Raw genomic sequence first — 25,943 nt, 5'->3', positions numbered from 1 at the left:
CCAATAATGTTCAGCAATGGTGGAGCAATCAAAGTTAGTGGTTCAGAGAGCCCCCCCCCCTCTTGTTCTGAGTCACGATCCTTCAACCTCTTGGCAGTCTCACCTACATAACATTCCCCACAATCCGGACATGTAATGCAATAAATAGAGCCACTTTGTACAAAAGGGGGAATGGGTATTTTTACCTTAGAAATAATGGAATGTAATTTCCTAACAGGAAGTTGCACACTGTATAGGGTAGGAGTGCAAAATCCTGGAAAGATGTTCCGATATGCCCAGATAGTAGGGGATGTAGGCAGTAGAGGTAAACTCATTATCATGGGGAGAGCTTGACTGCATAACAAACCAACAAGCTTGTAGTTCACATCTATCCAGAACATGAGACAGATAACTGCAATTAGAACGCTCCACTCTTACTTTGGAAATCTTTAATTGCCTGTTATCAATAGAACTGGACTGCATCCAAGCACGGGTAAACAAAGTACAAGCCGTACTACGTAAGTGCCCAGGAGCATATGCAGACCCACAATCAGTAAATTGGCTTGCACACAAGGGCTTCCTTAAAACAGAGGTTGTAAAATGCAAACCAGAATTGGACCAGAACATCCAAAAAAGGGAGAGTATTATTTGCCTCCAGTTCGATCGTAAATTGAATAAAAGGTGACAGGGAATTGAGATATTGAAGTAGTTGAGTTTCTGATCCCCGAGGGACTACTGCAAAGACATCAACATATCGACACCAGAGAGTGATAGGAACAGGTAAATTTGAAAATAACTTTCAAGTTCCTCCATAGAAATATTGGCTATGATGGAGCCGACAGGGAAACCCATAGCTGTGCTATGAATCTGGCTGAATCTGCCACCCTCCATTACACTAATGTGGAATTTAATTAAAGACATAACTACTGTTAAAGGTAAAAGGAAGGGCTTTTGCTTTCTTTAAAGTGACTACACTGGTCTCAGACAATTTTTAAATTCTATAAAGTGGGACCAACTGATGATGTTACCAACAGCAAATTCTAAATGGGAAATATTCAGGGAAGTAATCAAAGGAGCTACTAGGCTTTTCATACCAATGAAGAAATACTGTTCAAGGCTTAGGTGTAAATGGATGTCAGATAAACTACTAAGATACTTGGCCTTGGCAGAGAAGAAAAGTTCATGGGATGCATATAAATTCAGGTGATAAGAAGCCTATAGTAGATATAAATTAATCTGTAATCAAGTCACAAAGGAGGTTAGGCAAGCTAAGGCAGAATATGAGAAACCTCTGGCTAGGGCAAAGAAAAATTGCAAATACTTCCATGCTTATATTAACAGTAGAAGGAAGGGGCTGAATCACAATGGGCCACTTGATGTCAGTGGGTTAACTGTTAAAGACCTTGCTCAGGTTGTGGACAAATTGAATAGGTATTTTGCACCTACATTCACACATGAGGAATTCTTTAGGGAAGAGGATGCCAGAAGTTTATCAAACTAACGAGGAGCTATATGACTGTGATAACTGAAAGAAAAGTGGATGAGAAATTGTTGAAGATGAACATAAAAAATGCACCTGGGGTGGATGGAATCTATCCAATTTTATTTATTTATTTTTTAATGAAAACCCCAAACATGAGAAGTATTAGAATCTATAGTACTTAGTACTGTGCATGGGTTGGAGGATGAGAAGATGAAAAAAAGATACTTGTTGACATTAGACTTGAATTTCTGTGGATTGTAATTTTCAGGAAATACATATGAAGGAAGGTTGTTCCAGAAAACAGAAGTTGAATGAATAAACGAGGAAGAAGAAAAGTTGGTTCTGTGAGTGTGAAGTTGGACAGTAAAAGGATGTCGGCCGGTTGCAGAGGGTGTTTGGACTGCTTTGAAAGAGAGAGAGTGAGAATTATAGAAGCCAATTCAAAAGAACAGTACCCATGAAAGTATCTATAGAAGAGGCATGCAACAGAAACAGAACAACTATGAGACAGAGAGTGGAGAAACTGTTAGAGATGAGTCACTAATTAATCTAACTGCCCTCTTTTGAGTGGAATCTAGAAGCCTGAGAGAGGTTTTGTGGGCACTGCCCCAGATATGGGAACAATATTCCATGGTAGGATAGATTTGCAATTTGTACAGAGTGAACAGCTGTTTGGAAGAAAAGTAACATCTGGAGTGAAAGAGAAAATCGAGTTTTTTAGGTGCAGAGAAAGCAATATTTATAATGTGCTTATGTCAAGCGAGATTAGAAGTCAGGTAATTCCCAATAGAGATCTACTGGATGATCTTGCACAGTAGCAGAAGAATCCTTTTTGCGAGAGATAAGACAGGACTGAGTTTTAGAAGGATTGAAATCAACTAAGTTGTCTTTGCCCCATTGGAGAATTACCTACATTTCAGCATTTCAGGAATTGATAGTGAATATTCGAGAAGTTGAAGCTGTTGAGCAGGGCAAGGTTTCTCAAACTGGAAAGTGGAATGCAATGTGCTATCATCAGCAAAACTATGGATAGGATTTCCAGTTAATGGAAGGTCATTAATATACAAGAGGAAAAGAGTGGGAGAAAGAACTGAAACTTGAGGAACACCAGCATTAGTGGAGAAGTTAGAAGATAGAGCCATCTACCATCATCTGAAGTGAGTGGTCAGAGAAAGATACCCAATTACAAAAAACAGTTGGCAAACCATAAGGGGGATGCTTATTCAGAAGACCTTTATCCCAAACACAATCAAAAGCTTATGAAATGTCAAGAGCAACTTCTTGAGTTGCTCTTGACATTGCACCAAACTTTTCCATTGAATTTGTCCAAAGATGGGTAACACAAGCCAGAATATCACCAGTGGAACAACAGTGATAGAATCCATACTGGCAATCGTTGATCAGAAAGAAGATTTCTAGATAACTTAAGATTCGCAGTTAATTGATTTCTCCATTACTTTAGAAGGAGTAGAGGTGATTGCAATGGGACGATAATTGGATGGGAGGGATTTGACATCCATTTTAGGAACTGGTTGGATATCGGCAAATTTCCAAGCAGAAAGAAAAACACCTTTGGAATAAGAAAGTGAAAAAAGGCGACACAGAACAGGAGTAAGTTCAGGATCACAGGTTTTGACAATAAGTGGAGAAATACCATTCAGAACCTGAAGCTTTTTTGCATCAAGATTGTTCAAAATCCTTCTGACATCCTTTTGATGGAAGACCACAGGAGGCATTGAATGGAGCATACTGGGAATGGTGGGAGGTGGTTTACCAAGATCATTAATGCAAGAGTTGGGAAAAAAATAGGACACTAGCAGGCCAGCTGTACCCTTGGCTGAAGTGGCAATAGAACCATCTGGTTTAGACAGAGGTGGGCAAAAGTTGTGGTCAATAGCTTTGGCAAGAGACCAGAATGCTAGGCTATCATTTGGATAAGAAGCAAGTTTTGTACTCTTAGCCTGTTCAAAATCTAGTTTGGACTGATTAATAACTGCTTTACAATTGTTGTGAACTTTGATGTAGACAGAAAATGAACCTGAAGAGTTGGATATGAGCGAATTATGACATGCAACGTTCTTCTCTTGAACCACCATAGCACATTTATTGGAAAACCAAGGTTTATATAAAGGAAGAGATATTAAGAAGAGTGCAAAATAAATGATTCCATCCAATTATATAAGGGAGGCAACAAAGCAGGTAAGCAAATTCTTAGCCATAATTATAAGACCATCCTTGGATTGAGGAAAGGTCTCTATGGACTGGAGATGTGCAAATGTATCCCCAATTCATAAAGGGGGATCAAAAGCGGAAATGACTAATTACAGACTTGTTAGCTGAATACCTGTTCCAGGGAAAATAATAGACTCACCGGTTAAACAAGTAATGGAAGACCATCTGGACAGGCATCCAATTATACTGCAATGACAGCATGGAACTGTTAAGGGGCAGACATATCTGACCAATCTGATAGGTTACTATGATGGACCAAGGACTGGATGCAAAAAATAATTTTGACATCACATACTTGGATTTCAGGAAGGCTTTTGATACTTTTGCACATAAAAGACTGCTGTATAAAGTGGAGCAATGTGGCATTAAGGACAAGTTACTGCTATGGATAAAGGGACGGTTATGTGGAAGAAGACAGAGTGGCTATCAATGGTCACTGATCTTCATATCAGGCCTAGTGTCTGAGTTCGCAGATGATACAAAGGTTGGGTGGGTGGTTAACGACAGTTATCAGGGTGAGCTACTGCAAGAAGATCTATGAAAATTGGCTCAATGTGCTGAGAAATGGCAACTGAAGTTTAAAATTGACAAATGCAAGGTACTGCATATAGGTAGCAGTAACTCCCAAGTAACTTATCAACTGTGTGGTACTACATGCAGGGTAGTGGAGAATGAAAAAGACCTGGGGGTAATTGTGCAGTCAGACACGAAATTCTCCGAGCAGTGCAGACATGCTGCCAGGACACTCCATGGGATTTTGTCAGTGATATACAGAAAGTTTGCTAGCAGGGATAAGGATGTGATTATCCCTTTGTATAAGGCCACATCTTGAGTACTATATACAGGTGTCTGGAGGCCTCACTTTAGGAAGGATGTAGATCTACTGGAACAGGTGCAGAGAAGGACAGCCATATTGATGAAGAGAACAAAAAGGTGCTCTTACTTAGAAAGGCTTCAGTTCTGTAAACTGCAGTGTCTCGAGACTAAGCACCTGCAGAGAGTTCTCACTGAAGTGGTTAAAGCCTTGAATGGATTGAGTAAGCTGAACGCTAATAGTATCCTTCCACTTGTTGAGACTACACATACAAGGGGGCATAAATTCAAGTTGAGGAAAGATGGTTGCAGGATTGATGTACGGAAGTTTGCCTTCAGTCAGCTGGTTGTTGATTGTTAGAACAGGCTTCCATCTGTTATAGAAATGGATGGATTGAATAAATTGAAGAAAGAACTGGACAAAGAAGTTTAAATAATATTATTTCTTTAGTAAGCCTTGCAGCATTGACATTTCTTCAGTTTTTTTTCGGTTTTCAGATTATCAAAAACTAGGTTTTTTAAGGGAGTGGTTATGTGTAGGCTATTGATATATTAAAAAAAAAGAAAAGAAAAGGAGGAAGTACAGTAAAAACTCACTAATTTGGATCAGATATTTTTATTATTTCCTACATATTCTCCAATGAAATTTTGAGAGTAATACTCAGCTGTAAATTATAGATATTGAAGGTTGTTTTTGCAATGCTGGCAGCAGAAGAAAAGACAGTTGTAAGTATTATTACAATTGGAATGAAGTTAACTGAAGAGTATTAGTAAAGTCCTGAAAAAAAAAAAAAAAGCTATTAAATGGGGGAAGTGTTCTTAGTTGTTTAGACAGAATCAAAAATATATAGTGCCAAAATGTGTTGTTTATCAGTAGTAAAAATTGAATTAATTTAGTATTGTAAGACCTTGTCTAGAAGACGATGAAATAGCAAAGCAGTTCAAGGTGAAAAATCTGCAGGTGAAGTGGAAAGTAAAAAAAAAAGAAGAATAAAGTTAAATTACAAAAGGACAGAAGCTGTTTGCTATTGCTAATTCTTGAAAATATTTCTGAGCTCTATGAGAAATGAAGAACAAAGTTATGATATGGCAACACAGAGGGACTTTTAGTCTTAGTTGGCAAAAGATGCAAGAAAGCATCAGCTAAAAGGAACACTTTCATTTCACTTGTCCCTCTAATAATTTGTCTAATTCTTTCTTAAATTTATTTAAACTACCCACTTTCACAAAACCAGATGGACATTTGTTCCAAAAATCACCAGAACTTGATTTCTTCAAAAAAAAAAAAAAAAAAATGACTGGAGAGGAACAATGCACATCTGATTAAATTTATAGTTATTAGTATTTAACACAATAAAAGTAAAACTCTGTATTCCATTTTTGTAAAATTTTAAAAAATTTTATTGCTTTAATAGCAACTAAATTAACATATGTAAATCGATTGTGAATAAATTTTCTTTGGATCAGATATATTTCTCAACTTCCCCATTCTACAGCCATGCAGTGGGTCTTTTACCTGCAGATTCTTAACACATAAAGAATCACTGCTGATAATCGGATCAAGAGTACTGCTTCCTCTCTAACATGCTGCTGTAGAAAACAGTCATCCAAGAAATCCACAAAAGTCTTGCTAGTTTGTGAGTGATCAACCTACAAATTCCAGTCAACAGCTGGAGAGTTAAAATCCCCCAATTATGAAACATTCTAATTTGCTGGCCCACTCTATTTCTCTGTATAGCTGTTTAGGTATACTCCTCACAACCATTAGGCCTACTCTCACTTTTGTTTTCCCAGTACTTATATCACACCAAACTGACTGAACATTGCACTCATCACCTATATCAACCGGATGCACTGCCTTAGATTTATTATGCTTCTTAACAAGAACATAACCCCTCCACCTCTCATGTCCTCTCTGTCCTTCCTGTATACATTGTACTCGGTGGTAGATGACTTTCATCAACCAGTGAAATACCACCACTTTGCTTATTGGAGGCTTGAAGTGGTGAAACCCATGTTTAATCTCTAGAGCAAAGTTTCCGGCATCCCCCCCCCATACTTTTCCTTCAACCCATGCACGGTACTAAGTACTATAGGTTTTGATTCCTTTCGTGTTTGGGGGTTTCATAAAAAAAAAAAAAAAACTCACAGTCTTCAAATTTGGCATCACTCACGTCTGAGTGACACCATGTTTTCACTATACCTATAATGTCTGCATTTGATGACTGAATTCCAAAGGTTACACAACTATGGCTGTTTTAATATTTAAAAATGATGTTTGATGTTAAAAAATAATAACGAAAATTAAGAACATGGAAACATGTATAAGTAAGAATAAACATTTTACTAAATATGACTCTGCTTATTTATTATTTTTAAACCATTCAAACAACTATAGCTCCATAACCATTCAGAATCAGACATGTTTATATGAAAGGTTCTGAATCAATCCTGAAATATGTGCCACATGCTATGGAACACACACACACACACACACACACACACACACACACACACACACACACACACACACACACACACACACACACACACACACACACACACACACACACACACACACACACACGTAGTTCTCGACTTTACGAGTTAATTTGTTCCAGGTGCACGCTCATAAAGCGGGAATTCATTTCCCATAGAAGTAATATTAAAAACAGGAGTTACGTTCTCAACAATGAAATTTTACCCCAGTAATGTTAAATAAAAGTCAACAAATAAATAAAAATAAAATAAAACATAACCTTTAAAATCAAGCAAGTTATAATAATAAAGAAATTATTTATGTCATATAAACGTTAAAGAATGTTTATTCTTCATCATCATCGACTGATGATGATGAAGAATAAACATCATCATCAGTCGATGCAAAAATTAAGAGCAACACAACCATTGTTTGTAATGTCAGCACGGTAACTGCATTATATTATGTAAAGTCAGTGAGAACTCTCATCTGCCTGAAGTGAAATTTTGTTGATACTTAAAAAGAGAACCCGTAAACCAGGGAACTTGTAAAGTGAGAACTACCTATATATATATATAAAGTTGAAATAAGCACCACAGAACAGACCATGGTTTCTGATCTCATCTGGTGTTAGAGAGGAGAATATGGATTTTTTTTTTTTTTTTTTTTTTGCTGTTTCTTTAAAGAACATAAAATAACTCATGTTATTTTATGCAACTTGATATCATTATCATGATAAGTGCTAATTTTAAATTTCCACTACTGTTAAAACAAGGGAACTAAACTTATCAGTCTGCAAATTTGTAACATTTTGATTGGAACTCTGGTTTAATAATGATTGAAGTTTCATCAGAATCATCTAATGGTCAAGTTTTCATATCTATCTCCAATCCAGAGGATGTTAATTTTTCAATAATTCATTCTAGCATAACTTGATTGCACTGTGTATATATTCAGTTACAAAATATTCAGATTTATTGTCCATATTTGCAATAGCACCACTCCATTGATATTTAATGATATATCAATGGAGCTAGATGGACCTCACTGAACAGCTTCATAAGTCACACAATGACATGTGAGCCCCAATTTGGACATGGAAACATGTACCTAGTATGAATAAGTTTATAGTTAATGAAAACATATTTATATCTACTCACAAATGATGTTTTGGTTTCTGCATCCCAACAATCACAAGCATAATGAGCCATTTCATTGCCCATATGTTGACGAAAACGTAATTTCTTGGGATCTACTCCTATTTTTATGAGAAAAAGATGAATCCTAGCCATGAAGTATGCTAAGGTCTCGTTGGCAACAATTTTCTACAATGAAATAAAATAATTTATAAGAAAATCAATATTAACAATCACAATAAAACATTGTAGTAACTAATCTTCGGATAAAGAAAGACTACAACTTTGTTCACTGTAATACTGAACAAGGGTGTATTCTTTAAAAAAAATTACCATAAGACAAAGGTATATAAAAAGTTTAAAGAAATCACGAATCAATGATTAGAATAAAAAGTGATTAGCTTCTAGATCAACATTTTTCACATGGGATTCTGTGAACATCTCTGAGATGTTTCATGAATTTAGTTAATCAATAAAAGTGTAGAAGCTAAATGTTATGAATTCAAGTTCAGATGACAGTGGGGAATACTGTCAGGTGAATAATGGTGGGAAGGCATCAAACTGTATACTTCCCCACCAGTGTTCTCTGTCTCTCACTCTCGCTTATCTCTGTCTCTACACTTGTCTTTTGATACACCTTGCAAACCATAAGGCAAAAATGGTAACAGCTATCGCTAAGCATAGTGTTAGCAACTTGCTTTCCTCTATATGTTTATTAGTAACAATTCTGCCACCAACCACTCATTGCTTATTTTTTTATTTTGTCACAGCAACCACTTTCAGTTCCTGCAGTATGCTACTTCATAAAAAATATGAAGAAGCATACTTGACCTTTTATATACATGATCAAGTGCATGTTCACAGGCTGATTTAATCAAGCATTGTGGGTGTGTTGTTAAGAAAGAGAATGGCAGTTCCACAAGATGTTGAAGCATATAAGAATTTTTTCAAAAAATAAATAATAATAATAAAAAAAACCTCTAGGTTTTTTTTTTTTTACTCCTTTCTTCATCAATAAAGATGAAGAAAGGAGTGTATATAAATGTATATAAATAAAACATGAAGTGATTAAAAGGTTCTCAGATAGCATTAAGAAAAATTTCTCACTTACAAGGCATTTCATGCTGCTACTCACAAAAGTAGTTCCCTGGAATGCCATGAAATTTCTGTGCCTTTGAAATTTGCGCAAATTTCAAATGCGCAAAAGTCTAGTTTTGGAAAACAAAAGTTACTGGATCTGAGGAATGTTGAGAAAAAGATTTGTGGCCAGACCTGTCACACATTCTGCCTAATTCATTTTATAAATTAGGAAACCTTTATGGATATTAAGCTATGCAACACATTATTAGAGAATGAATTTTATTGAAGCAATTGTCACATATGATGAAGAATAATAGCAATACGACCAATATGATTAATCTTTTATTGTGATATGCGAAAATGAAATAGTTATTACCTGAAAATATATTTTGCTGTTGTCATGTATTGAATTTCATAAATGGTATTATGAGATTATAATTGACTGTTTTGATATTTTCTGCTACAGTGGACACTGCTTATTGTGATCACTTTGGGACTTAACTAAAGTGATAAAAATACCCAACAGAACAAGAATGTAGATGCTTGGCATTGTTTACTGATGCAGAGAGGAAATGTGTACATAAAAAGGTGGAAGTGGACAGAAAGAAAACATGAAAATCAAGCAATATAAAATACTTCACTTTGATTGTCCATATTTCTTTGAGAATATCTTCAATAAAAATGAAACTGTCATAATATTTCTGTAAATACATACAAACCATTAAAAACAAAGAAAATATTAAAATCAAGCCTTAGAAAAGGATTAATGCTCTAACATAAAACAGCCAGACTGGTAAGAGTAGAGATACAGTACTTTCTTGCATGGAGTAATCACACCGATAACCATATAAACTGTATGAAGCAAAATCAGTAACTAGCCACACAATGTGTTGCAGTTAGAACAAATCGATTTTTTTTCCTATGTATTCATACATGTCTGATTAGGACTTAATAAGAGCTATAACATTATCTGAATGATAACATTATTTGTGGTTACAATAAGTAGAATGCACTGTACCACATAACATATATACACGGTATAGTAGCATGCACTGTACCACATAACATATATTTTTCCAACAATCCTACATACAAGTGCACAGGTCAGTTGAAATTCTAGGTGTTTACTAGAACATCACCATCCACAGACACTCTGCAGTTTTGAGCATGCACCTTATCTTTCATGTATCCTCATGCAAAAAAACTAAGAGATGAGGTCAGGAGACCTTCGGGGGTATTCAATAGCGTCCTCCTGTGGCTTATCCACTGTTCATGAAATCCAGACCATCACAGACAGCATTATGAAAATGTGGAGCACCACCATTTGTTAAAAATCACCATTGTATCTGAAAACATGCTTCTGACACTGGGTTCTGCAAAATTCCTTAACATTTCAAGATAATGCTCTCCAGATACGTTACCACTGAATCTATAATGTTCGACATTCCCACAAGAGGAGATTCCCATTCACACAGTTATCCCTGGCAGGCTAACATCTTTCTGCAAAGTGGGATGAGGATTTTCACTGGCCCAGTAAACACGGATTGATGATTCAAATGTACATTTAGTTTGAATGTGGCTCTACTGGTTCATACAACTACATCCTCAAAAGCACCAATTCCACCATTTTTATGACAATATTACTAAAAAACTGTTTGTTGATCTGGATCAATGGTGATCATGTTTCTGTATTGTATGCAGTATTTGAGGCCTAAAAGGCTTCAAATTTATGTCTTTTAAGATTCTTACTTGATTGACTCATTTGCAGTTCTTGTGAGCATCAGTCATGTTGACTTCTGTAGGGAATGTTCAAATGTATTCATGACAGTGTTAATGTTTTTGATACTTTGATGTTGTTTTCCTCCCGCTGCTTTTCTTATCGATATTGTGTACAGCTCCAGGAACATGGAGCTGTACACAGTATTACAGAGATGAATTATTGTTAGATGAGTAGGTGCTCTTGTTCCATATCATCTTTCCCATGCACGCTGAACTTCTGCATCATTTTCAAATTTCCAGTACAGCTTAAGAATTGCCTTTCTCTCATCAAATCTCAATTGCGTGTTCTTGGTCATTTCTATGGGTTTCAGTCAATCTGAAAAAAGAAATAATACAAATTATGGATTGTTAAAAGTGTGCATACAGAATTTACAGAAAAAGGAACCACTAGATGGCAGTGAACACAGTGTATTGATGTGGGATTTGCTTAAGGATGTAACTACCATCAGGGGTAAAGGGAAGGGTTTTTGTTTTCGTAAAGGTGACTACAGTGGTCTCAGAGATTTTTTAAAATTCTAAATGGGATGCATTCAAAGAAGTATTTCTTGGAAGCTACTATTAGGCTTTTTGTTCCAACTAAGAAATACTGTTCTAGGTTTAGGCTCAAATGGATGTCTGATGAACTAATGAGACTCATGGCAGAGAAGAAAAATGCATGGAATACATATAAATTATCAGGTGACACAGAAGCCTATTGCAGGTATAAGCTAGTGTGTAATCGAGTCACATAGGTGGTTAGGAAAGTGAAGGCTGATTACAAGAAATACTTGGCAAAGGATGCAAAGAAAAACTGCAAAGATTTCTTTACTTAATATAAACTATAAAAGGGGATGAATCAGATTGGTCCACTTGATATCAATGGGTTGACTGCAGATGATCATTCTCAGATAGCTGTCAAACTAAATGAGTATTCTGCATCTACATTCTCACATGAGGAGTTATTCAAGGAGAAGAGGGCCAGATGTTTATCAAACTATAACAGGGAGTTAAATGATTTTGTAATATCTGAGAGCAAATTGGAGGAGTAGTAGAAGTTAAACATAAGAAAGGCACCTGGGGTGGATGGGATCTATCCAGTTATATTAAAGGAGGTGGCAAAGGAAATAAGCAAACCCTTGGTCACAGTGGCGGATTTAGCACTCGAGAGGCCCCAGGCGCAATTCAATTTTAAGCCCCCCCTCTAAATATTTTTGGTACCACTACAATGTGCATTCTACATGCACGTTTTTACTATAGCACGCGCTCTAGATTTGGTGTTGCGGTTTTAATCATTTTGGTTGCGCAATTCTTTCATACATATTTTATTAATTGGGAATTAAAAAATTATTTCCCAATTATCACTTGCTATAAATGTCACGCCTTGTCAAACAATTCAGTTTTGATAAATACATAAACAATACATAAGATATTACAGATACTTATTTGATAACAAAACAAAAATACTACTACACTAAAACACCAACCACACCAAACTCTAGTAATTTGTAAGAGATTCGTGAGTGAAATGTTAGTTCCGAAAGCTATTAAAAAAGACGATGCTCCGTTACATGTGAGCCAGCACTGTAGTGATTTCAGAGGCTTTAAAAGACTACTGAACTTGCTTATTGGTTTCCAATTAGTTGCGAATAGTTTTGAACTGCTTCCACAAACAAACCTAATATCTTTTCTTGAGCAATATCACTACACTCATGGAATTACCTCCACTAGGAAAAAACTAAAAGTGTTTAATTTAAGCATTAACCCTACCTTTATCCCGTCCCCCATAACCCTAATTTTCAATCTCACTTGAAAATTGCCCCCCACTGAGAGAAACTAATAATTTCCATAATTTCTACTCAGTTTACAAAATTGAAACTCTCAATATACATAAACAGAAGTATATTCTTTGATTTCCTACCTTTAGCGCTCAGCAAAAACTATTAATTCACTCTAAAACAGCAAAAATGTACGATTACATTTCAATTTATTAAATTTTGATGTCGGCAAAACAAGATCCAAGCTTTGTAGATAAAACGCGTTACAGCATTTGTTCAAAAATTCGCACCTCAGCTCGGCGCCTCTAGCTAAAACGAATCAACAGATGCAGAGATATAATTGACTGGTCAAGCTTATGTCATTAGCGTTACCAAGGTGATCCAAGGAGAAAATAAAACCGTAAACAACTTTCGTGGAAAACAAACAGTTGAGCATCATTACTTGCGAACACTATTTTGCATGGCTCTTTCGCAACAGCTTGCTTTACTGCTTTTCGTAATTGTATGAAAGAATTGCAATGAATCGGTTTTGAAAAACTAAAATATCGCATTTCCTTTCTTCAGTATGTATTGTATCTAATAACAAAAAATCAAGGAAATCCATCTATTGGAAACCACAGTGGAAACATAAGAAAAAAAAAAAAAAACCTGTTGTAAAACTGATCACTACCACACGCATTTCATAAAAAAGAAAAAGTTCACTTTATTGTAATTGTTTTTAGAGGACTAAATCGGAACAGCAGTTTCATGGATGCATATTTGATCTTCTTACGAACTTTCAACAAAATATTTCTATTGATAGCTGCTTATAAACTTCGAAAACTGATGACGAAGGAACTTTGCCTTCATCTCACCTGGTGTGCAAACGGGGGAAAAAAAAAAAAAAATGCGCTCGAGTAACAGATTGTGAAAACAATCTGTTACTTCGATATTTCCTTGATTTGCATTTGATACCATCAAAAATTTTCGAGGGAAAAATTGAATTTTCATTATCACACGCGCCCAAAAAATTCACCATAAAGTGTCATGTTTGGATGCGAGAATTTCATTCTGAGCTGCAAATGTAATTTCACTTCTCTTGCGCTGACAGAGTAGCTGTTTGCCGAATGAAGGAAAACAGGGTTCATTTTCCTGAAATTTCCAGTTCCTTTCATTCAACTGGGGGAAAAAACTCCTTAGGGGAGAGAGTTCTCCTTTCTAGTCTGACCCTAAGGGAAAGAGACAGAGAGAAAGAAATAAAAATACTCTTTTGGTGGGGGGAAGGCCAGGAGATTGTCCAAGGTCCACAAATATAACTTTCACATCACAGATGCCGAAGTTCTAGTAAGTCAGTTTTATCGCGGATTTGAGGATTTGAAAGTTCTAAGTCTATTTCTTTATTGAATTCAGTTTCACAACAGATGCTAAAGTTCAAATAAGTCAGCATCGTTGTAGAATGCCTAAGTTCAGATTAGTCTGATTTTTGTTCAGTGTGCATTCGATAAAAAAAACCCTCTTTGCTTTACTGTAATTGTTTTACAGACAATATTTTACAATAATCCCTCTGGAAATTGCCAGTGAACTGTATTATACATTTCAAACATCGCTGTATAGCTTGTCCTTGATACAAATGACTACGGTTACTTTCCTTTGAGTGACCGCCTTGTACAGATGTTTTATTGTATACACTTCCTTCCTGTCAGTAAAATCATCAGTACTGGTCCTTTATTGCACCTAAAGTAATTCGTTATGTTGGGGGAGGGAAACCGTTTTTGTTCCTAATTGAAGTAGCACTTTCGAATTTTGCCCAAGTCGATTATCTGCACACATTGAAAATTAGAAGGCCAGTAAAGGAGTTGATAATTGGTGCCATTGGTGGGCAGCATTCTGATGAACAAATTTTCTGTTTATACTCCGGGATGACCACACGGTCAGAGATCCTGAAAGAGAGAGAGAGAATACAAGAAACCGCACTGCATTTAACAGTCACGGACTTGATTGTGTGAAATTGCTCGCCATAAACCACAGAAAAACAAGAAGTGATGGGGAGAAAATCTATTTTTCAGCGGGGTTTTTCTTTTTATTACAGCTCAGAACAGCAGATGACTGTGTCATCTGCTGTTCTGAGCTATTTCTGTTTTAGTACAGAAGCCGAATAAATCGGCTTCTGTACTAAAACAGAATTTCTCCCTTTGCGATGACATCAAAGCGTAACAAGCAAATATCTTCTAACAATACTTTTTGAGCAGCCGTTAGTCGTAATCTGTTAGCTTTGTATTGTTAGAAATATTGCAGTTTGGTGAACAATACACATTTCAAGAAACAACCCATTATTCATAGCGGATGATTTTTTTTTTCTTCTTTCCTTTGATGCACCAGTTTTTGAAGTTTATAATGTAGCTATAAATTTCGAGAAATATTTTCTCGAAATTTTGTTAGAAGATCAAACCCAGGAAACTGCTGTTCCGATATTGTTTACTAAAAACAATTACAATAAAGCAAACTTTTTTTTTTTATCAAATGCACATTGCAGTGTTATCAGTTTTACACCAGTTTTTCCTGTTTCCAACAGATGAATTTCCTTGATCTTCTGTTCATAGGAGCAATACATGTTGAAGAAAGGAAATACAATCTGTTCACCTTTCACAAACAGTTGTTGCTACTGTTTCACTTTATCGCTTCTTTATGTCAACTAACAGTAGCTTGCAGTGTCTTTTGTTTATTTTCTTAGCGGTCCCGATGTAGCCACGTGGAGACATCAGAACGTCGTTGGCACTCTCTCGATGTTCAACGGTTTTTCTCGCGCTCCACTCCACGAAAACAATTTCGCTCTGTAAACAGAAACCCCTGCTCCAAAACAAACAAACAAATCAAGTATTGTGTTTCATAAGCCCTAGGCTAATTAGGGTGGGTTTAGAAAAATAACAGAAAAAGGCCTAAAAAAATACACACTTGATGTCACATTTTTGTCACTTGCATGAAATTCAATAGAAATTTTTGAAAATTGAAGTGGGAAAATCGAAGAAAACAGTTCTGGCTTCACCTATAGCGAATTTCCACTGTGCCCATAGAGTAAAAATTAAAGAATTTATTAGTTGACCTTTGAACTGGGCCCACTGGACCCAAGGAGATAAAATGATAATATGTATTCTACTTCAGATTCACTTAGTTCACATAGATGTTTCATATAATATGTAGGAATATTCACATTACAGTTTACTAACTTCTCATATTAAATTATAGTTTTATTCAGTAACGGTAATAAAGATGAGTGTAAAAATTTAAAATGAAACAATTTTGTTTTTTTTTTGACACCTGAGATTTGAGGCCCCCTCGATTTAGGAGGCCCCAGGTGTGTGCCTGTGTGGAAATCCGCCACTGCTTGGCCGTAATTATGAGAGTGTCCTTGGACTCAGGGGAAGTCCCCAGATGTGCAAATGTATCAGTGGACACAGTTCTTCCTGGACTAATGTTATTAGTAGTGTCCCCCAGGGTTCAGCATAGGTCCCTTTGTTGTTTTGTATATTTATCAATGATATTGATGAAGATATATCAAGCTTAATGTCAAAGTTTGCTTGTTTGTTTGTTTGTTATTTGGTTTTTAGGAGCATTAGCAACTAAGGCCATATTGCTCCGGGAATATGTGGCGGTCATTCCCTTGACCTTTCCGCATTATCCATATTTGGTGGTGACGGGCTCGAACCCCGGTCTAATCAAGAAGTGTGTGCTACGCACTGCTGCTCCTTCCCACCTAGCTACAGAGGCGCCGTCAAAGTTTGCAGATGATATAAAGGTTGACAGGGTTGTTAATAACAGTAATGACAGTATGCTGCTGCAACAGGATCTGGAAAAGTTGGGCAGATGGGCTGAGAAGTGGCAACTGAAGTTTAACATTGACAAATGCAAAGTACTGCATATGGGTAGCAGTAACCCCAGAGTAACATACCAACTGGGTGGTGTTACACTCAGGGTAATGGAGAATAAAATACAACAAACTGGGGGTAATTGTGCAGTCAGATATGAATTTTCTGAGCAGTGCAGACAGGCTGTCAGAGTAGGTCATGGGGTTTTGTCAATGATATTCAGGAATTTTGCGAGCAGGGACAAGGCAATGGTCAGGCCACACCTTGAGTACTGTATACAGGTCTGTAAGACTCATTTTAGGAAGGATGTAGAGTTGCTAGAATGAGTACAGAGAAGAACAACAGGACTGGTGAGGTAAACAATAGGGTGCTCTTATGAAGAATGGTGCTCTTATCGAATTCTCCAGATTCTGCAAATTGCAGCATCTGGAGACTAGGCACCTGCGAGGTGATCTGTTGAGGTGCATAAGGCCTTGAATGGATTGAGCAGGCTCAATGCTGAAAGATCCTTCCTCTTGCTCAGATTACAAACTTGAGGGGGCATAAACTGAAATTGAAGAAAAACAGTTGTCGAATAGATGTGCAGAAATTTGCCTTTAGCCGGCAGGTAGTTGATTACTGGAACAAACTTCCTTCTGTCTGTTGTGGAAGTTGATAGCTTAAATAAAGGTAAGGCTGAACTAGACAAACATTTGGAGTGACCAGATGAGTGAAATGGGAAGGTTTTTTTTTTTTGGCTGATGCTGTATAAGCTTGTTTTCTTGCATTGTATGCCTCTACTAATGTTAATATATAATTTTGACTCACCTTGTGTTATTCAAAATATTATATAATACCAAAATTTGTAAAACCAATAATATTGTAGATGTAATTAGAATACACTGTAGTGTAAATAATGAATTATCCTATATTTAATTTAATTCAATCAATCCATATATCACTGTCAAATTAAAAACTTGTGGTATCACTTCTAAGTATTCCAACCCCATAGGCATGAAGACAGGAAACTGTGAGTTTCCAAAACATAGTCATAAATTGTTTAAGTGTTTGGCACTGAGGTGCTTCCGTTCTTTAAATTGTATCATTTCAATAATAAACTACTTAATCCCCAAGTGGTATAATAGTGCAGTGTCATTCAATTCATTAACATTAAAAATATCTTAAAATAAAGAATAACAATACAAAGTGCACAATTTCCTTTATTTAAAAACCCGAGGATTGTTCAAAAAGTGATCACAAATTTAATTATTTACTTAAATGTACATCAAAATTTTGATGGTCCTTTCTAAGAGTACTGTTTGATACAATGCAGCTCTCCCAATGCTGTCTCCATTCTCCATAAACACGTGAAAACCCATTCTTTGACATATCCTTTAATCAATACATTTTTATGGCATGTGCCACTTAGAAACACTGTTGCCAAAGCTGAGATATTAAAAAAAAAACAAAAAACCCTCATTTCTTTACAAAAATATAATTAATAAAATAAAACCCAAACATATTTACAATACATTCCCTTGTTCACAATTTCCTCAGTAGAACCTTAGCAGATTTTGACAACAGCAGTGGTGTATATGAATGACTGTGCCATGGTCCAAGGGGGTTTCACATATGTTATTAGCATTAGCATTAGTAGAGGCATTTGATGCAAGAAAGCAAGCTTATGCGGCATCAGCCAAAAAAAAAAAAAAAAACCACTTCCACTTCACCCCTCTGTTCGTTCAAAATACCTGTCCAGCTGAGCCTTAAACTTATTTAGGCTATCAACCTCCACCACAAGGGATGGAAGTCTGTTCCACCAACCAACCACTCGCTGTCTAAAGGCAAATTTCCGCACGTCTATCCTACATCTGTCTTTCCTCAATTTGAATTTATGCCCTCTCAGGTGATTTTTCTGAGCTAGAGGAAGAATCCCATCAGCATTGAGCATGCTTAAACCATTCAAGGCTTTATACACCTCTATCAGATCACCTCGCTGGTGCCTAGTCTCCAGACACTGTAATTTGCAAAACTTAAGCCTTTCTTCGTAAGAGCACCCCTTTGATCCATTCACTAATCTTGTTGCCCTTCTCTGTACTCGTTCCAGCAGCTCTACATCCTTCTTGAAATGAGGCCTCCAGACCTGTATACAGTACTCTAGGTGTGGCCTGACCATCGCCTTATACAATGGAATAATCACCTCCTTATCCCTGCTGGAAAAATTCCTGTATATTATTGACAATACTCCATGAGCTACTCTTGCAGCCCGTCTGCACTGCTCAGAGAACTTCATATCTGCCTGCACAACCACCCCCCAAGTCCCTTTCATTCTCTACCACTGTCAGTGTAGTACCACAGAGTTGATACGTTGCTCTGGGGTTGCTGTTTCCCATGTGTAGTACTTTACATTTGTCAATGTTAAACTTCATTTGCCACCTCTCAGCCCATCTGCTCAACCTTTCCAGATCCTGTTGCAGCAGCATAGTGTCAGTAGTGTCCTTGACAACCCTGCCAACCTTTGTATCGTCTGCAAACTTGGACATTAAGCCCGATATACCATCATCAATATCATTTATAAATACAGAAAACAATAATGGACCCAACACTGAGCCCTGAGGGACTCCACTAATAACATCAGTCCACGATGAGCAGTGTCCATTGATTACCACTCTCTGTCTTCTCCCCCTCAACCACCCCTTTATCCATAGCAGCAATTTGCCTCCAATGTCACACTGCTCCAATTTGTGTAGCAGTCTTCCATGTGCAACAGTATCAAAAGCCTTTCTAAGATCCAAGTATATAATATCAAAGTTATTCCCTGCATCCAGTTCTTTTGTGACTGCATCATAGTATCCAATCAAGTTGGTCAGGCAAGACTTCCCCTTAACAAAACCATGCTGTGTCTGAGCTATAACTGAAGTCTTGTCTAAATGATCCTGCAGTGCTTCTTTAACCAGTGCCTCCATTAATTTTCCTGGAACAGAAGTTAAGCTCACAGGTCTATAATTACTTGTGTCAGCCTTTGATCCTCCTTTGTGAATTGGGGTCACATTTGCACATTTCCAGTCTATGGGTACCTCCCCTGAGTCCAAGGAAGCTCTCATAATTAAGGCTAAGGGTTTGCTTACTTCCTTTGCTGCCTCCTTTAATATAACTGGATAGATCCCATCCACCCCGGGTGCCTTTCTTGTGTTTATCTTCAACAGTTTCTCCTCCACTTTACTCCCAGTTATTTCAAGATTCTGTAGCTTACTGCTAGAGTTGAATACACCTCTGGCATGTTCACAATTTCCTCAGTAGAACCTTAGCAGATTTTGACAACAGCAGTGGTGTATATGAATGACTGTGCCATGGTCCAAGGGGGTTTCACATATGTTATTCAAAGGCTTTATAATGTAATTTACCACCAGAGTTCTTGGGGGAGTTTCTGTGAGTATGGAGTCTGACTACTGTCATTGGCAAAACTTTTGGAATACTATAGTAGACAATACTACTGCCAACAGCTGTAATGGTGTTATAACAGGATATCTCAATGAAACAAACATGCAAACCCAAAATACAATTTATTTGCATTATTATTTAACACACTGATTATCAAATTATCGAATACTGATTATAGATTTCTTGCAGATATTTGTCTACGAGATATTTGGTGTAAAACACCAAATATCTCGTAGACAAATAGATCGTAGACAAACACCAAATCAAAAGATTAATAAAACGAAAGGTTACTCTTTCTCTCCAAAGAACTTCATTCCTATGTTTGTTTTATTTTATATCTGAAAATTCCATGCATGGCTTTGTGATCTCATTTGAATCTCTGGCAATTTCAAATTACATGCAAAAACTATGAACACTTTTTCAGACTTGCATATTCTTTAAAACTGCATTAAATCCATGGGGAAAGTCACTATTTATAAGTAGCAAATACAGTATGGAGACCTTGACTACAATTCCAAGTGAAGTGTACAACAGAAATTCCTTGAAAGACATTAAAAAAACACAATGCTTCAGGATCTTTTAGCAAGTTTACTTTGTGTGCAGTCACAGAGTAGAGAAAAGGTTCTTTGCTATTTTTTTTATTAGTACAGATTTTTTATTTTGATCCTGGTGCATAAGTTTTACAAGTGTTGCCTAGATCTGTCAACCTTTGTTATGGGGAGCCCATTTCATACTTTAGTCCTCTAATGACATACAATACAGTTATATGCAAATACAATCTAAATGAAATACATTTAGCATTATTTCTTAAAACAATCTAAATGTATTTCATTTAGATTGTTTTAAGAAATAATGCTCACTGTGTTTCATTTTTGTCTATAACACTTTTGGATAATACTGCCTCTCCTGTGACAGTGACAGAACTTGGGCTGATTCCCCTTTACAAATAACTATGTTATCCATAAATCACTTAAGGTAACAAATATTGCCTTTAATTGAATAACATCATCCAGTACACAGATCTGTTATTCATTAAAAACTTGAAGGCAGGCACAGTCGTGACTAGTTTTAAACATAAAACCAATTACTGTTGCACTATGTTCAGTTTTTCTGTCAACATTCCTGGGGACAATACTGCCCTTCCTGGGGCAGGAATGCACCACTTGACTGTTGATTCAATACATTAAACAACAAGTAGCCTCATAATTAGTGACATTGTACCAAGCAGCAAATAATACATTAGATAAGGTTTTTTTATTATTATTATTTTTATTTAGTAGTTGTTGGCGCATAGGCTTCTGTGGCCATAATGCACCTCTCAAGGTTTTTGCAGTACTTTGATCCAAGCCCGAGGCGGGAATCGAACCCGCAACCTTTGGGTTGCTAGGCAGGCACTTTACCCACCCGACTAGCTCGGTCGGCTAGATAACAAGTAGCCTCATAATTAGTGACATTGTAGCAAGCAGCAAATAAATGTTTCTCCTGACAGAGGAAGGGCAATACTGTTCCCTAGTGGTATAGACAGAAAAATAGAACACAGTGTGAGCATTATTTTTAAAATATTTCAATTTTTGCATCGAAATAGTACCCTTCCTTCTTTATTTGATTAATATTTAGATGAATATGACTAGACTGCCAGTATTGTGTTTAAAGCCATTCATCCAATATATACTTAAATAAATTATTAAATAATTTTATAAAAAAAAATAGGCATTTTTATAACTCACTTTATTTATTGCATCTGCAATCCGAACAACTTCAGCAGGTTTACCACTCATCTGATTACATGCTGAGTACAATACTAACTCCAAATCTTTTATCTGGTCATATTTTGGATGATTCTTATTAATTGGATCTACAAAATGTTCTATTTCAGCCATGGTAAATTCTCTGTGGAAAGAAAACTTCTATTTTATAATAAGTTTAATTCAATTTATATTCAAGATGCTAAAGTCTAGGAAGGAACATTAATATCTTTGTTTATGGGGTTTTCATGGCTGTGGTCATGAGGTTGTATGTGGTCAGAGGTTTGTATGTGTTATCAAAACTGTGTACTCTAAAGAAAATGTACTGTCCAATGTTAACTGGATGCTGCCATAAAAAGCTTCAATGAAGATGTAAACTCAGTTCACTGCTGGATGGCTGTACTAGAGTAAAAAAAAGAAACAGTTTTAAAGAAATACATACAGAGCATTAGCACATACACATGTATGCATACACTTGAAATTACAGTCATTACATTTTTAAAGTGCAGTATTAACTTATATAGCAATCTGGCCAATGTTACCGTAGCCAAAGTAAAAGGTAACTTTACAAGAGAAAACAGTAAGCATATTCAATGAAATGTTGATATTCACAAATTGAAAACTCAAAGAAGTTCAACCATTATAAACTGTCCTGAAAAGAATGTAACTGGCAAACCATAACTAGAACAGAATGTCAGTTGACAGTCATCTCACCAGGCAGTTTCAGCAGAAGCAAGTGGGCAGAGCACTTGATTCAGGAAACTAATGTAGCCATACCAACTGGCTTTACCTTTGGATTATCATTTTAAGAAGATAAAGTATACCTGATTCAGAGAAGGAGCAGGAGGAGGAGAGTGCAAAGATTTATAAACAAAGGTTAAGTTGGGATAATGAAAACTGGTTAAAAAGTTAGAAGATAAGTAAAGTGCTCCTGGGAAGACTAAAGTTGCTTATCAAGTTGATTCAACTAATGATGAGATGCATCAAGCAATGGCATCATAGCAGAACAAAAACTCAGAAATACAGAAAACTCTCCCACCTTGAAAGGCACGGATGGCTTAAATCTATTAAGGGAGGAACTTGCAACATGGTGAGCAAATGTGCAGGCAGTGACAAAATGGTAAAGTGGCAAATGTAGATCTAGGAATGTAAGTTTCAGTGGATATAATACATGACAGTTAGGATGGGGAAGAAAAAGAAAGAAAGACAGCTTCACACAACTTTTATAAAAACCAAATTACCAAAATTTTCCTACTTAGTCCTTAATTAAAATCATTAGCTTTATAAAAATTTTATTAATATCAAACATAATATAATTAAAATTTCTATATTTACCTTACTCGGATCAGTCCAGAACGTGGAGATATTTCATTACGGAAGGCATTACCAATCTGAGCTGCAGCAAAGGGCAGTTTACCCTGATTAAAATTTAATAACCTTTTAAAGTTAACAAATATACCTTGAGCAGTTTCAGGTCGTAAATATCTATAAAGAAAGCATGTTTCTTTTAAGTATTAATGCTATCATTACAAAAACTTTAAAAAATCACTAAAATCTTATTAACAAATAACTAATTATAAAATGTGATTTAGAAGCTAGAACTTATCAAACAACAAGAGGGTTACAGTAAATATCATTATACTGAACTGTAGAGAAACTTTCATTTTTATAAATTTTCCAGAAAGTCTATGTAAAATTCCTATATGTTAAATATTTTCAGATAATGAACATTTCAGTTTATTGAATATTAAAAAGAAATGGAGATTTTTAGCTTATTTTTCAATACAGCAAACACAAAACAACCCAAAGATACAGTATTATGAATACTGCCTAACATATTATAAATGCAAGGTACAGAACACTCACAGTTCCACAACTGGACCATTTATTGGGCTTATGTGGTGCTCATTTTTTTTCCTTCTTTAAAAGTGCTAAATCTATGTGAGTGGTGCATGAATACAAATGGCAGTAGTGTTCTTTGAATGAAAAAGTTAAAATTTTGAGGGAAGCATATTCCACTAAAAGACACATAGATGACACAAAGCAGTTCATCATGGCAAAATCAACTTTGTGAGCTATACTAAAAAGCAAAAGCAGTGGCTATAAAAGATGCCAGAACAATCTCATCTATATTCTAAAGAAAGCTGCAGCAGCTGAGTGGCTTCCAGGAAGGAGGATGGATAAATAATCCCCCCCCCCCCAAATGCATCACATTTTTTTCATGTAAAAGTGTGAAATTTATTTTTCATTAAACATTAGGAAATACATTTTTAAAATATTAAATGTAATGACAATAACAGGAAGAGAAACTATTGAAGCTTAAAAGTAAATAAAGTACCTAGAGAATGATGAAATCTATCCAATTATATTAAAAGCAGTGAAAGAGGTTAGTAAACCTTTAGCCATTATTATGAGAGCATCTTTGGAATCAGGGGGAAGGTCCCTGTGGATTAGAAATGAGCAAATATCTCCCCAATTTGTAAAGGGAGATCAGAGAAGGAAGTCAGTAATTGAAGTGAATAGACCTGTAAGCTTAACTTCTGTTCAAGGAAAATAATAGAATCAATGGTTGAAGTATTGGGGGATCATCTTGACAGAAATGCAGTTATATGGTAATCGGTTCTTGAGGTTGTCGCAGACATTCTATCAGATATGCCAGACAAGCTGTGCTTGCTACCTGGGAGTCTAAAACACTGATGAAACTGATATTCGGGTGATACTCAAGTCAAGTGGACCCAATTTTGGCGAATTCTGGAGAGTCTGTAACAGCCAAATCCTCTGCTTGCACCTTCACGATGGTGGGACTGTTGGTAATCCTGGTTATAACCCCCCCCATGCACAAGCACACTGTGGGTGACAATCCAGAATCCAGGCGTGAACCAACGAAAGTAGGGGTTGAGGTGTGGCGCCCACACATGGAGGAATTCCGCCTCTCTGTGTTACCAATACTAGGTAGTAGATGACACTCAATCAACCGGCACAATACCACCACTTTGCTTATTGAAGGCTTGAAGTGGGGGAACCCATGTTTAGTCTCCAGAGCTAAGTTCTGGTCAACCCTTCCATATCACTTTCATCATGCAGTATGACTGATATCTTTTGAGGTTATTAGTTAGTTATTTGGTTTTTAGGAGCATTAGCAACTAAGGCCATATTGTTCAGGGATATGCGGTGGTCATTCCCTGACCTTTCCACATCCTCCGTATTTGGTGGTGACGGGCTTGAACCCCGGTCTAATCAAGAAGCACTGCTGCTCCTTCCCACCTGGCTACGGAGGCGCCTTTCAGGTTATGATGAACACCAGGACGAGATCCAAACTTCCTTACATTTCAAGGGTACAGCTCTAAAACGGTGTTCGCAGGCTGGCCGCTAGTTAGTACACTGGACCGAACCTGTTGGTAACTCTCTAGGAGGCTTCCGGATCAGCTAGTGTATAATCTTGCTACCTCTACTCCGCCAGATAGTGACTGGAGGGAGTCCAAGTAGTGTGTATGTGGGGGCCATGGTCGAGGCAATGTTATGTCAAGAATCTGGGTATATTCTTACCATGGGTACACCATATCCAAAAATTTCATTACTTCATACAGCATGTCACCCCCCCCCCCACCTTTTCTTACTATTGAATACAACACGAATTGTCAAACTAATAGAGCAAGTTTATCTGCTAAAAGATCTAAACCTAAACACCTCCTAGTTTAATTCACAAATATACGTTGTCTCAGTTCCAATCTCAACGATCTACCTTTTCCACTTACAGTCTGCCACAGCTCATGTACTTTTTCTGACAGAATCTCAGTTATTGGTTGATTCAATCACTGCTCATCTCAGTTGCCCAAATTATTCACTCTATGATTCTTTTTGCCTCAAAGGCTGTACTTGGGCATATGTCCATTCCGCTATTCCCTGTCAGAGACTTGGTAATTTGGAATCTCTTCTGGCTTAAAAATCTCTCTACCCCATCCTGTCAAATTCATCTGTTGTCTCTATCGTTCTCCCAACTCCATTAATCATTTGGAGCTCTTCGACTTCCTCTCTTTGCAACTTGACTTTCTCCAGTCCAACTTTCCTAATATTGTGGTCATTTTCCTTGGTGATTTCAACATTCACAACTCCAGCTGGCTTCCGTTTTCTAGTCACACCGACCCAGCTGGTCAAGATGCTGAAGCTTCTGCAGTTACTAATGACCTTGTACAGATTGTTC

The 25,943-nt window shown here is 36.6% G+C and overlaps 1 protein-coding gene across 1 annotated transcript in view; it reads right to left on the bottom strand.

Annotated features, from left to right (window-relative positions):
- The window catches only part of GlyRS (glycine--tRNA ligase), a 192,785-nt gene that overhangs the window by 42,322 nt on the left and 124,520 nt on the right, over positions 1-25,943 (bottom strand). Inside the window, exons 8-10 of the mRNA XM_090373175.1 lie at positions 23,078-23,227; positions 21,725-21,887; positions 8,147-8,311 (exon numbers count right to left, since the gene is read on the bottom strand). Coding sequence (XP_090229301.1) covers positions 8,147-8,311; positions 21,725-21,887; positions 23,078-23,227 — 478 coding nt within the window. The remainder of the gene's footprint in view (positions 1-8,146; positions 8,312-21,724; positions 21,888-23,077; positions 23,228-25,943) is intronic.

The sequence above is a fragment of the Mastigoproctus giganteus genome, chromosome 5, assembly GCF_048544385.1.
Source record: "Mastigoproctus giganteus isolate SK-2022 chromosome 5, ASM4854438v1, whole genome shotgun sequence".
NCBI classification, from domain to species: Eukaryota; Metazoa; Arthropoda; class Arachnida; order Uropygi; family Thelyphonidae; genus Mastigoproctus; species Mastigoproctus giganteus.
This window is presented reverse-complemented; position numbering and strand designations above follow the sequence as displayed.